Below are 14,199 nucleotides of genomic sequence, written 5' to 3'. Positions count from 1 at the left end.
CAATGGCCTCACTGGTAATAATCTCATTCATATATATTAATAATAGGCCTATATATAAACAGCTATTTCCTAAATTCAACTGTGATCCTCCAAATAGATAATTTAAAAAAAAAAAATTTGATTTTCTACTGTATTGCCAAATAAAGTCTGTACTAAATGATAAACACTGTATGATTCAGTCACTGAACCATGAAAAAGGTGACGTCTGCACATCTGGAGGAGGACCTTAAGGAAAATCCATCTCTCTTTCTGTCTCTCTCTCTCTCTCTCTCTCTCTCTCTCTCTCTCTCCCTCGACCACGTCTACACACGCTAAGACACAACCCTAACGAAGAAGAAGTGGAGGCCAAACTATGAGGCTTTAGTTTACAACAGCTGAGCGTTTGTCAGCAGCTGCCTTGTGTTTTAGCGTTTTTGTTCCTTGTTTTCAGTTCAGCTCTGACTCCAGTGGAGTCGCCTTTGCGCGCAAGAGCTCTCCGGTGCGCACAAAGTGTCCATGTGGATACGTTTTCTGCCACGTTATAGAAAAAAATAGCGGAGTAGCATCGACCGATTTATTTATTTCCCCTTCTTCCTCTGCGGCGAGGGCGGATTTTTGTAGAGAGAAAGAGTTAGTTTTGTGAACTTTTCGGGGAGGTAGTTTGCAGACGCCAGAATGCTGCCTCAGCTCCTCACGCTGGCCTGCGCTCTCTGCTGCTTTGGTCTTACCTCCGTCACGGGAAATATACTAAAAGCCGAGGTAAGTGACATGGAAAATGAGAGGTACCTACTTGAATCTGTGCATATTCACATATACTGTGACTTGCGCGTATTGTGACATGCAAGCTGCTGCGTGTAAACAACATTTTCTCAATTTTCAAGTGTGTCTTCTTCATTACTCCTGTAAGATATCTGCAGTATCAGTTCTGCTTGTCTAATTTCGCTGAAGTTTAGTATTCTTTGTCATTCTTTTTTTTTATTCTTCCTTCTTGACACTGATTTTTCATCCAGACAACAATACACTCAAACTTTTGTAACTTGAGAAGGAAGAAGGGAAGATCCAGCCATGCATGCATGTGCACTGTGTTGAAACCTCAGCTGAGCTGCTTTGTTCTAAGAAAAAAAGGGGGTTGTGGCGGTACCAAGGGGGAGGGGGTTTAATGGTTTTCATCTGCCTGTGTAGACTGCACAGACAACAGGCCTGGAAGCTGGTCTGCGCTCACAACAAGCTGGACATCTGAGAGACCGTGGGCCTCGGGTGTCAGGATGTGAAACGCCAGCATGGAGACACTAAAGTGCAGCTTAGCTCACCTCTAAACAACCCTTTCTGTCATCAGGTCTCGTGCAGCTTTTGCAAATGATTAGGTGCAATCAGACTGGGCGCCTCCGGTCTCGGCCAATTTCAGATTCTTCTCTAAAGGTGGCCCATCCTCTTTAAAAGTTGCAGTTCGCAATAACATCTATAACAGACCAGGCGTCTGTAAAAGACTGGATGCACCACTAATAACCAGATGTCACAGGAATTTGACCAAAAAGTCCATTAGCTAAAGTAAAGAGGGGGAGGGGGCGCATCCTGCTGTGGGTGCACAGGATGCACGAAGGAGGACCTTAGTCACTGACCACAAGTCGCTGGCGTGTGAGTCAAGTCAGACGAGGTGGACAACTCAAAGAGTCAGACAGTTTATGAGAGGCCGCCCTCCTGCAGCGGCCGCACCGACACAGTGATGAATGTCTGTAAACAAAGTGAAAAAACATGACTGTTTACCGGTGTGTCGACTTTAGCAGCTGCAGGATAATATGTCTAACATCCCTGCAACATTACATCAGTTTAGTGCAAAGTGAGTCTCATCTGTTGATACAGGCTGTGCCCACAGTTCTGTCTTCACCGTGTGATGCTATCACACTCAGCAGTCAGTCTGGATGTAGAAAGAGGATAAGCTCTAATTATGGGCTGAGGATTGCATCATTTCTATGAAGCCTGTGATCAGAAGATAGACTTGTGTTGGTGTGTGGAGAAAGTAGACTAAACTGGAACAATAAAGATACGAGATGCAAAGACAAAATAAGAACTCACGGAAACAAATGTTTAATTGAAGAAGCTGAAGTTGCTTTTGGGGGGTGGGACATAACTCATGCAGAGAAAATGAAGTCAGGGGAATTTTGTGGTTTATCAGTGTTGCTCAAGATGCAAACATCCCTGTCTGACTTCACTCAGACCAACTAAACCCATTTAATCCAAAAAGAGAAGCCCCACCAAGAGAGAAGTAAGACTTCTGCTGAGTACCACTGCGCCCTCCAGCATCTGTTTTCATTCATTTTTATGCCTTGTCTAACCTTTCTTGAATTATAAAAATGCTTAGTTGGACCCTGTGAGGAAAGGAAGTGGGCAGCAATGAAAACAACAGGTTCTTAAACAGGATCTCTCCATATCTGGCTGAGAAAACGTTCTTCGAGATTTCCCATTTCCATCTGGAGACACATGTCTCGTGATCCCAACGGCGGGTTGCAGATCTGGTCAAAGCACATCTGGCTTCAGTTCCCTTTATCTTGACTGGAGTTGCTGTTGATGTAGCATCAAAGCAAAGCCTTGCTCAAGATCTGGAGCACGCCGCTCTGACAGGCTGCGGCTGTCACTTAAGAAATGTCAAAATAATCAGCTGGATCGGCCTTAATGAGAAACCGATGGAGATCAAGAGAGAGCAAAGGCCTATCTTCTAGGAAACCTCTCCACCTTGGTGTAATAGAGGACATCAAAGAGAAACAGTTCCTGCCATGATGTTGGTGTAGAGTGTAGAACTGCAAGACTTAACCCAAAATAGATCCACTTTACCACAATTTTGATAAAAACTCGCATTCTTGATGCTTTTGGTCTCAGCTGAGGACCAGATGTGAGCTTAAAGACTTGGCAGGCCACCTAAAAAACTGAGCACATTTACATTTACAAGCACTGTACTTCAGCACAGTTTTCAAAACCCTGCACCAGTTCTAATGCATTAAAATGAGAAATGGAGCATAGGACTCTTGGAAAAGACTCCACTTCTTATGTTATAAATTAAAATAAACGCTTACTGTAGCTTAATTTGAAATATGTACCAAAGATTTGAACAAGAAAAGCAGCACCACAGTGCTAACTATTCAATTATTCATCTACGTTAGCAACAGAAAATGTATTTTATCGGCAATGTGTGCTTAAGTATAAAAGGCAAAAGTGCTGTTTATGCTAAATGGATCCTCACAAAGCACAATAAAGCAACGAAATGGTTTTTAGACCTTGACAACACAATAATTATTCCTGCTAATAGTAATAAGTATTTAGAAAGTAGTGCCCATACATCTTAATGCTGTGACTGGTTGAGGTGGAACCAATTTCTAAATACTGTAGGAAAGTTTATGCGTCTGCCAACTATTAACTGCAGCTGTAAAATGCATTAAAGGCAGAATATATTCCCTCTGAAATGTAGTTGAGGAGAAGTATATAAGATACAGTCAAGTTAGGTTCCTTAAAGTTGTGCATAAATTCAAATGAATGCGCTGCAGTGCAGCAAATATTATTCTTAAGGTGCTTATAGTTCATTAGTGTTCTGTTGGCAGGCATCAGTATAATGATATGTCATTATAAGCAGATAAAAACCACCCACTGATCGTATTATTTGACCTGTTTGACCAGGAAGAAATGTAAAAATCTCGCTGAGCGCTAACTGGGTCAGAGACGCCAACAAATGAAGTGATATTCGGCCACTCTTCTCTGTTTTTTCCGTTGGCACAGAGCAAGAGGAACAACTGACTCAGTCGCTTAAATCTGAATTCAGCCATACTCTCTCTTTCTCTCTGCCCACTCTTCCTTCTAATGTCTTTACCTCTCCCACTCTAATGTAACTCTGTGCTTTAGATCAGCCTCTGCTGTCTCTTTGTCCTCCCTCGTTCCTGTTGAGATATCAGAGAGGAAGATAAAGCGTTACAATCTAGCATCTTTTTTTTTGGCAGCACTCCTACTCGCGAAAAGATGGATTGTGTCATTGTTTAATATTACAGCACTAACATGTATACATTGTTGAATGCATCCACCGGATTTACCAACGGATAAATATCTATCAATGTGTCACAATCTATCTAAATATGCACACAGAGCATATCCACCTCTGCACACAAATTCACCGCCTTTCTTCTCCTCGTTATTCTTAGTTTCTTTTCTAAAAATTTGCATTAACTCAAACAATCCCCCACACGATGCTATTACTGAGGCAACGGTAAATGTCTTCATTCTTTCATTTCATACCGCAAGAGCTATGAATGACGTCTACGTAATTTTTTTTTCTATTCTGTTTATAATCTTTGGAGGAACTTGTGGTTAGATTTTTTTTCATTGTGCATTTGGAGCACAGCTCAATCTCATGAGAATGTGAGTCACATTGTGTGGTGACCCGTGATGGTCGACGGCGGGCACATTGAGACACAACATTCACGCTGTGCACCGTCATTGTTGCAACACTTTGGTTTTCAACTTTCCCTTGACACAATAAGGGTTGTAAATGACGGCTTCTCTTGAGGACTTGTCTTGAGGAGGGTATCTCTGTAAAAATCCAGTTTTAGCACATTCATTTGTTCAGCTTTATGCTCATATGTTGCTTATACCCACTGACTGCACATGAAGACGGACAAAACCTCTGTGACATCAGCCATAACAAGAACGGTTTTGGAGCACTCTGGCCCTCGCCTTCTATTTCCAGCTAATTTAAAAATGGGAAGAAGAACTGAGTCTAAGTGTAGTTGATATAGGCCAGTGACACCTAAGCAGAAAACTGGCGACATGTGGGGACACGCATCGGTCACTCAAAGTAGCAAGACCCATAACTATGCGTAACTTGGATTTATAACAAGTGAGTCAGAAAAAAATATATCCCAAATCCTAAATTCAGGCTGTAAACATGTTTATTTCTGCTGTAAAACTATTACGAGGAGGTTTATGGGATTGACTCGTTTTTGGATCCTCCCTCAAGTGGCCATTTGAGGAACTGCACTTTGGCTTAATTTTTCTGCTCCAGAAGTTGCCGCTTGTATTGTATTTGGGATGAGGTTGCGTTACAGCACAGAAAAACGGTATGCACAGAAAGTGAGAAAAGCTCAATTTAAAATTGCACTTGTACTTGTAAGTTTTGGTCAGTGCATCCACTGAAGTAGACGTTCAGGATGGAAGTGTCCTAAAATTTTGTTGCCTCAGTTTTGAGACGAGGAAGATATCAGGACCTGTTTGATCATGATTTGCACGAAAGCGGCAGCTCAGGGCTCAGGATTCCACAGTGTGTGGAAGTACGTCTTTCTCTTTCATATATTAATCGGTAGATTGTTTTCTTAACTTAAAAAAGCACATTCTGACATGTCTGACCCATCAAAGTCAAAAGATGTGCAGCACACAATAATTAAATTAAACACAGACATGAAAGGATCCAGAACAGTTAGGGTTAGGGTTAGGGTGTGCTGTTTTGTTTTGTTTTTATGTTTTTTGCTTAAAATACACATTCATTTTCAAAGATCTAAACTGTTTCAGCTGTATATACTACAGTAGGGTCACAGCAGGGTCACAGATTCCATGTATACATCGCACAGCTTCACCCAAAAGACCTCGGCTCTGCATTGCATTGCTTGTGTTTCTGTGCATCGTACGTTTAGACCACACGTCACTGCACAAACCCAGCGGTGTGTTTACCAAACCAGGAGCCAGCCCTTTGACCACACATAGCCGTGTAGCGAGCTAAATCGCTGCTCCCAGGCCAACAATACCAGCCATGTACAAGTCTCAATAAATAGAAGCTTTGATGGCGGCTGCTGGGAGTTCCAGGGAAGAGGGGTGCATGCTGGGATACCTGGCGTCCCAACCGGAGGTGGTGGTGGTGGTGTGTGGAGCAGTTTGGGACTAGTGGAGAGGAGTGGAGGGCTTGACGGTGTGGGGGAGTGTTTTTATAGAAGCAGACAGGCCACCACACTGGAGCCACAGGACACACTAGCAGCAGTCAGCGGAGAGGCCGGGAGAGTAAATTTGGTCGCTGTTAGAGGCAGATCGACTCTAAGAGAGTCAGAGGATAAATACAGTTTACTAGATGCTTAAATAATCCAGGGAAGACCTTGTCAGACTGGATATGCAGATACAGAGAGAAGTGGGATAATAAGTTGCCTCTCTGCAGGTCGTCATAAGTGAACCTTGTTCTCTGTCCTCTCTGCCCGCCACATGTTAACAGTAGCCGTGTGTGCACAAGGCTGAATATGGCCTGCCCAGTCGCTACATTTCCATCCCTCCCCGCGCTGTGCCCTTCGCTCGTTGGGGGAAGGCTTGAAGAGAAAACCAGCGCGTGCGGTGGAACCAGAGAGATATCTGAGGTTTAGATGACGCTAACGGAGGAATTCAGGGTAATTCCACCGATTTAATTTGCGGTGGAGATTAAACCGTGTCTTAACTCTGTGTGTGCGGGTACATAATTGGAAACATGCACTCAAAGATGCGTTTAATCCTTGAAGAAGACTGAGAGATATTGCTTTTATGTTTGTCTTTTAAATGTGAAGCTTTACAGATGTATAGCTTAGCATATAATATGCAAACACAGCCTGCTCTCTGTTTTATGCTAATAAATCATCTCTTAGCTTACTATGTGCAACATTAGGGTTAGTCCCACTTAATTCCTATAAAACCACATGCTTTGTTTGTGCAGATTAAACAGAACAATATATAAAGCAAGACTTTACAGCAAGACTAACAGTAGGATAAAGAAAGAGTGAGCCAGGCTAGTAGAGGGTTCCATCTGTTTTCAGTCTTCATGCTAAGCTAACTGCCTTCAAACTTCCCATCTAGCGCTCAGCAAGAAACCAGTAAGGTCTATTCTCGAAAAGGCCAAACTATTCCTTATTCCAACTATTCCTAGGGCAGTGTGAGACCACCAGCAGCAGGCAGTGGAAAGAAATGGCTGGCCTTTCATGTGTTAAGATAAATAGTGGTGGTTTTGGTTGACATGAGGACATGAGGACAGACAGGCAGAGAGGAGGAGGAGGCCTGACACAGACGGTGTCGGGGAGATCTTGAACTCAAACTCTGAGGAGCCCAAATGTTGCTGAAAATGTTTCTTTTTCCAGCCTCATAAGTGCCAGTTGTCTTTGGCTGCGATTGTCTAGACAGAGTTGTGGGTCATCGTGACTAAAATGACATCAGTGTTTGCCTATTGTGTGTTTTATTTGGCTCTCAGTTCCTCTCTCATGCTTCCTTATGACCCCACAACAAAGTTTCCCGTAACAAGCTCAGGGTAAATGGAGGGGACGTTTGAGGATCTGGTGTTGTTTTTTAAGAGTTCATAAACGGGATAATGCCGCAGTCGCATGAAGAGAAGACAGTAAAGTCAGCCTGTTGAGTTAGCTCAGTGTGGCTGGTGTGGGGGTAGGGTCAACGTACACACTCTTTGTCTCCCTCTTTCATCGTTCAATCCGTGTTAAACATCTGAGCTCAGCGAAGCAGGTCAAGACAAGCTCTGAAAGTTGCCGGGAAGGAGATAAACACACGCAGGTTCATACAAGTGGCCAATCCTTTCTTTTTTTGTTGACTAAGGTGTTTGTGATGTATTCAGGTGATTTTTGTGCTGTGTTTGGCACGTCTGACTAAAAGTGAACTAGAAACTCGGAGAGAAAGTAAAACAGAAAATAGTACGAGTACACTTTATGGAAATACAGTCCCCTGTCATAACATGTATGCAAAGTGTAGCATCAGTGACAAATTTGAGTTTTCCAGGTTTTGTTGCACTAAGATTTTGATATGAATACTCTCTATTGGAGATTGTATGTAATTCTGAGACAAAATAATACAGTTTATAGTTTACAAAAATACAGGCTCAGTAGAAATGCTTGATACTGCTTTGACAAGTTGACGAGTTTCTCTTTGTGCAAAACTAAAAACACAAACTAAACACTGTAAATATCTAGTGAATATCTAATGACAAGGGTAACTGTGTCATGTAGTTTTTAGTTTGTAATAGTCTGTCACAGGTATAGTTATCTGCGTCCAGCTTAGACCAACCAAAGAGCGAATGATCTGCCGTTCCACAAAACAAGGTCTTTATCAGTTTTCTAAATAACCAACACATCATTTTCTCTCACCTTCTTTTATGTCTCTCTCAGGGTTGGCTGCAGCAGTATGGATACCTGCCTCCAGGTGATGTCAGAGCTCAGGCCATCCGCTCACCGAAGTCCATCGAAACAGCGATATCAGCCATGCAGCGGTTTTACGGACTGCCCGTCACCGGCTCCATAGACACCAACACGTTAGAGTGAGTGACTTTAAATTGGTGTCAAAACGTGTCCTTCAGAGCAGCAGGATAAAAAGTTGAAAACTGAGAAATTTTGGTTTTGTTTTTTGTCAGAGCGATGAAGCGGCCGCGGTGTGGCGTCCCGGACAAGTTCGGCCCAGTGGTGAAAACTAACCTGAGGAGGAAGAGATACGCAAGGCAAGGACTGAAGTGGGATAAGTCCGAGGTGACCTTCAGGTCAGTACAACACACACCTACGCTGTCCAACTGTATGGTCAAAATATGGACATGGACCTTTATGGAATTTAGGACTCAGAACATAGTGACTTGTGACGGGTGATATACAAGCAAATTTTTACTCACTTGGTCACATCTCTTTGAGTCAATCCCGTCCATCCTGCTCCTAAATCCCCATCTCTCTGTTCTCTACCACAGCATTGAGAACTTCACCCCTAAAGTCGGTGAACGAGCCACGTTCGACGCCATACGAAAGGCCTTCAAGGTGTGGGAGAGCGTCATCCCACTCACCTTCAGAGAGATCCCCTTCAGCCAGATTAAAGGCAAGGTGGACAAGTATGCGGACATCATGCTGTCCTTTGCGGATGGTTTCCACGGTGACAGTACGCCATTCGACGGCGAGGGTGGATTCCTGGCTCATGCTTACTTCCCGGGCAATGGCATTGGTGGAGACACACACTTTGACCTTGCCGAGCCTTGGACGACTGGGAACGTCGACCAGGGAGGTAAGAGAAAGAAGAGGAGAAGTTTTGAAACCCTACAGCTTAATGATGTGTCTACTGACCGAAGCCTAACTTCACTCCTCATTTGTAACTTTCTCTTTTTCTCTCGGAAGGTAATGATGTTTTCCTGGTGGCTGTCCATGAGCTCGGTCATGCTCTGGGTCTGGAGCACTCCAATGATCCTTCAGCCATCATGGCCCCCTTCTATCAGTGGTTTGAGACTGAAAACTTCCAGCTCCCTGAAGATGACCGCAACGGTATCCAGGCAATTTATGGTGGGTTGTTTTACCAGAAGGACTGGTAATTTATTTAAACTACAAGACAGCTGGATTCTCGCGTTAATCATGTGATTACGTGACAGTCCATCTTGTCAGGTTTCAAGCATCTGTGAAGAACACTTACTGTTAAGAAAGTTTAGGAGCAAAGCCAGAAAGAATCATCGACTGCAGGAGTCCCACCAATATAATTGTGTCCCAAGGTCCAAATAGCCACAATTAGGTCATTTGTTGTGTCTTCCTGTCCCTGTTCCATCACCACAGGAACAAAGTCTGGTGCGCCTCCTCCTCCCCGTAACCCGACGAAGCCACCCAAACGTGAGCACCCTGAACATGGTCCAGACATCTGTGAGGGACACTTTGACACCATTGCTATCCTCAGAGGGGAGAAGTTTGTATTTAAGGTATAGGAGACATCCAAATGGTCTTGTATTAAGTGTCAATTTCAGACAAATATACAACTATGTAATTGTGTGTGTGTTCACAGGACAAGTGGTTTTGGCGTTTGCGTAACAACAAGGTGCTGCCAGGCTACCCGATGCCCATTGGCCACTTCTGGAAGGGCCTCCCTTCAAACATCAACGCCGCCTTCGAGAGGAATGACGGGAAATTTGTCTTCTTCAAAGGTGCGTGCCGTCATCTGAGATTAGGCAGAAACCAGACCTCAGACGACTGCATCCCTTTTCTCTTTCATGTCTGAACCGTCTGCTTCTGTGTTTTCCATTATGTTCATCTTCATCTGCAGGAGACAGGTACTGGGTTTTCAGCGAGTCCACCATGGACAAGGATTCTCCGAAGAGCCTGAAAGACATGGGAAGCGGTCTACCGGACAAGATCGATGCTGCTCTCTTCTACACACCAACAGGACAGACGTTCTTCTTCAGAGGCACTGAGTGAGTTCATCCTCTTAGCAGGGATTACTGCATGAGTCCTAAAAGAGAAGTAAACTTTGTGTATGTGTAACCTGTCTCTGGGCATTTTGTACCAAACCTCTTGTACATTAGTAGAGAGACATTAGACAAGTTCTTCCTTCATATAACTTACTCTGTTTCTCTGTAGCCCAAACAAAGTACTCAGACTTGTTTATTATAACTTGTACTCTTACCAAGCTTACCAGTATTCCTCTGACTCAACCCTCATCATGCCCAAATTAAACTGGGTTGCCAACTGACATTGGAATTGACTCTTAAATGGCAACATAGTTTTTCTTATTGCATTTGTTTTCAGACCCTTTTGCTTTTGATCTCATGCAGGAAAAAAGCAAAAGGGGGGAATATACGCAACAAGAGCCCACGCTTTCTAGATATTGTGAATGCATGGTCACCATCTCAAAACCATAGACCACATCCCATACACAGCATCATTTTTAAAGCAAAAGTACAACTGTGAGCAGTGCTGGAGGATTGCTGAGGTCATGGGTCAAAATTTCCCATTTCCCGTATTAGCGTAATTTTCAGAAGAGGAAGGCTGGTTTGGGTGGTAGGTAGATCTCACCTCAGGTTGCTGACCAGCTCAGCACCTCACAAAGCCTGGAGCTAAAACTGAGCGTTTTAGACAACAGGTGACAAGAGGTGCCACATAAATGTACAGTATGAGAGAAATAACATGTAAATCTATTCTAGGAGACCTCCCACTATAAAATAATGAACTTATAAATGGAAATAACACGGCCTCTTTAAATTAAAACCCACGCATTCCCAAAAATAACATATGAATCACCGGTGGCTGTTATATTTAGGTGGTATCACATCCTTAATCTTTCTGTCTTGCAGATACTACCGTTTCAATGAGCAGGCTCGCAGAGTGGACAGCGATTATCCCAAGTCCATCAGCAAGTGGAGCGGTGCCCCGGATAACATTAAAGCCGCCATCATGAGCGCAGACGGATGTAAGCTTTCTGTCTAAAACATTTCGTGTGCATATATTCCAGGTTTTTGTCATCCTGAGGCAAAAAATGAATACTACATTTCTGAATAAACAACTGATAGAAAAGTAATTATTGCTTTTTAGGAGTGCTTTTGGATGTCAACTTGAGATTTAGTAACTGATTGTGACACACAATGATCTCCGGATTAGTTAATAATCACAGTTAAAAGTTTGCAGCTTTATTATTGGTGTTTAGAACCGTTTTTGCCCCAAAAAACGCTTCTTTCTTTTGTTTTGAAGCTCCCCTCAAAACAGAATACACTTAACTAACGTCTGCTCCCTCCATTTCTACGTTCTCCTCAGCTTACACTTATTTCTACAAAGCCAACAAGTACTGGAAGTTCAACAACCAGTACATGAAGGTGGAGTCCGGCTACCCCAAGTCTGTGCTCCGTGACTGGATGAGCTGCGAGAGCGAGGAGCCCAAGAAGGGTCGGACAGAGGTGATCATCATCGAGGAGACGGAGAGCGGGGCCGGGCCAGTGGCCGTGGTGATCCCTCTCCTCCTGCTGATTCTGGTCGTGATCACTCTGGGAGCCCTTTTGTTCTTCAGGAAGTACGGCACGCCTCGACGCCTCCTCTACTGCCAGAGATCCCTGCTGGACAAGGTGTAGGCCGAGCAACGGGCGATTGACAGACTGCCGCAGAGGGACAGAGAGAGAAAGGAGGGAGCGAGGGCCGGGTGAAGATGGAAACTGAGAGAGGGAAGATGTGAAAGATCAAGCAACTGAAAAAATATGGAATGGAAGGTGGACGATTGCGTTCAGTTTGAGTGGTTTGTAAGTGCCACAAAAAAACAAAAAAAAAATCAAGAAAGGCCCCAGAAACTGAAATCAGGAAATGTATATTTGTATGTTAACTATTTACATGTACTGTTGTGTGCTCAGAGATTAAGAACGTACCCGCTGTCCCACATAGAGAAGGGAAATATACACCATCATCATCATCATCACCATCAACAGCTTCCCTCCTGCCTCTCCCTTCTCACATATCCTTCCCTTTAACTGGACGACTCCAGCTGAACTGCTGTCTGATTCACTTCTGGTTCTGAAAAGTGTGTTTCTGTTTGACTTTTTCCTCAGAAATTCATCATCTCTGTTAGGTAATTTTGCTCTGAAAAACATTGGCCGTCAACTCCTTGGGGTTTTACTATGAAATTCATTGTTTGGATATGGCATTTCGTTTTGAATCAAGTGCCTTAGGAAAGTTTTCTTTTTCTCTAAGAAAAAACACATGAAAAATACAAAATGTGTCCCCAGCAAGTGTTGCTTCTAGACACCATTTACTATTTAAGAAATTTGTCTTATTTTTAATATAAAAGGAAGCTTTTGTAGGAAAAAAAATCTGATTTCTTAAAGTAAGGTACTAAAATGAGCACTGTTCTAGGGTTGTGTTTTAGGGGATTCTCTCTTTTCTGATAAAAGCCAAAGATGTTTTAGTTATGATCACCGGATGGATTTGAAGGAGCTGCGTAACAGCACATCATTCCACATCCTTCATGCACAGTGTTAGTATTGATTGATGCAGACTTTTGAATATGCACACATGAGAGTTTTCAGTCGGTCTTCACGTGAAGCTGCTGGATTTTCCGTCGATGGTCTAGCTGCATCCCGTGCACATTTTTATTTTATTTTTTTTACTTCAGTGCAAGCAGTCAGGTGGAAAACTATATATTTTCAAATGTGATGTTTTATCTCACAAACGACAGTTCTTACCGATTCCATTCCATCAATGTTGAGCAGAGATATTTGTCAGTAAGAGGTACAGTTTCCAGCAATATGGTGCAATTTTTTTAATAATTACCGTTTTTACGGAAGTGTGTTGTTATTATAAGTATGATTATTGTTATTATTGTTCTCTCTGAAAAGTTTTAATGGCTTTTTTTTTTTTTTGTACATTGTCATTTGGAGTCCTGCTGGACAGAGGCATAACGTGACAATGATGGGATCCCAGTTTATATTCAGCGTGTGGTGAATTAGATCAGATCAGGGAGGTTTTTTTTCTTTTTTCTTTTGATTGTGAAACACACAAAAATGACCCAGATGTTGGCACAGAATAACAAGCAAACCTATTTATGAACTTTGACACACATGGTGCTCATTCTTTTTTTTTAAAAAAAAAACATCAATGGAAATTGAAAGTGAATTGAGTTAGTTAATAACAATGATAATGGTAATGATATTTATAATGATGATCTTATCAATAAAATGGAATAAGATTTTTATCCTGGCCGTTTTCACTGATGTATTTTCTATCATCCTTAGGAATGTGTTTATTTTTAGTCCTACATTGTGGTGAAGCTAATAATATATCTGGTTAATTTCTAAAAATCTTGCATTTTTGCGACAGAAGTCTTCCATATTAGCAGCGTCACGTCCCCACATCGATGCCTCCTTTTAGGCTAGCATCGCTGGACTGGCCTTGATCGAAACAGTGTCCCAACATTGACCATCTTGTGACAATACAATGTTCTGCTGGGAAACTTTTGGACCTGGCATTCATTCATGTGGATGTTACTTAGACATGTACCACCCACCTAGACCAGACCAGACACCCCCACCCCATAGCAATGACACTCCTTGATGGCAGCAGCCATCCCCAGCAGGATGCAGCCTGACACAGACACACACACAAAAACAGTTTAGGAACAACTCAGAAAACATGAAGAACATCACAAGGTGTTGACCTGGCCTCCAAATTCCCCAGATACCAAACTGATCAAGCATCTGTGGGATGATCCACAGAGGCCCCTCCCCTCAACCCATAGGACCCAAAGGTCCCCACTAACAACATTCTGTTTCCAGACACCACAGGACACCCTCAGAAGGCCCATGTCCACTCTCTGATGAGACAACTGTTTTGGAGGCACAAGGGAGACCTACACAATATTAGGAAGGTGGTCATAATGCTATGACTGATCAGTGTATGTATCAACTGACGCTATATTGAAAAGAAAATCTCATAATGTTTTCATAACATTTCCAGCAAATACAATACTTGA

The 14,199-nt window shown here is 42.9% G+C and overlaps 1 protein-coding gene across 1 annotated transcript; it reads left to right on the top strand.

The window, feature by feature from the left end:
* Window positions 1–311: 311 nt before the first annotated feature.
* On the top strand, window positions 312–13,427 carry mmp14a (matrix metallopeptidase 14a (membrane-inserted)). The gene is made up of 10 exons (XM_084540929.1): window positions 312–738; window positions 8,130–8,278; window positions 8,372–8,494; window positions 8,693–9,000; window positions 9,111–9,272; window positions 9,537–9,676; window positions 9,760–9,898; window positions 10,018–10,165; window positions 11,045–11,160; window positions 11,502–13,427. The coding sequence occupies exons 1-10, from the start codon at window positions 655–657 to the stop codon at window positions 11,810–11,812; spliced, it is 1,680 nt and encodes a 559-aa protein (XP_084397055.1). The 5' UTR covers window positions 312–654; the 3' UTR covers window positions 11,813–13,427.
* The last annotated feature ends 772 nt before the right edge of the window (window positions 13,428–14,199 follow it).

Source organism: Chelon labrosus, assembly GCF_963514085.1.
Source record: "Chelon labrosus genome assembly, chromosome: 1".
NCBI lineage: Eukaryota > Metazoa > Chordata > Actinopteri > Mugiliformes > Mugilidae > Chelon > Chelon labrosus.
The sequence above is the reverse complement of the archived record's forward strand: the minus strand, read 5'-3'. Positions and strand labels throughout refer to the sequence as shown.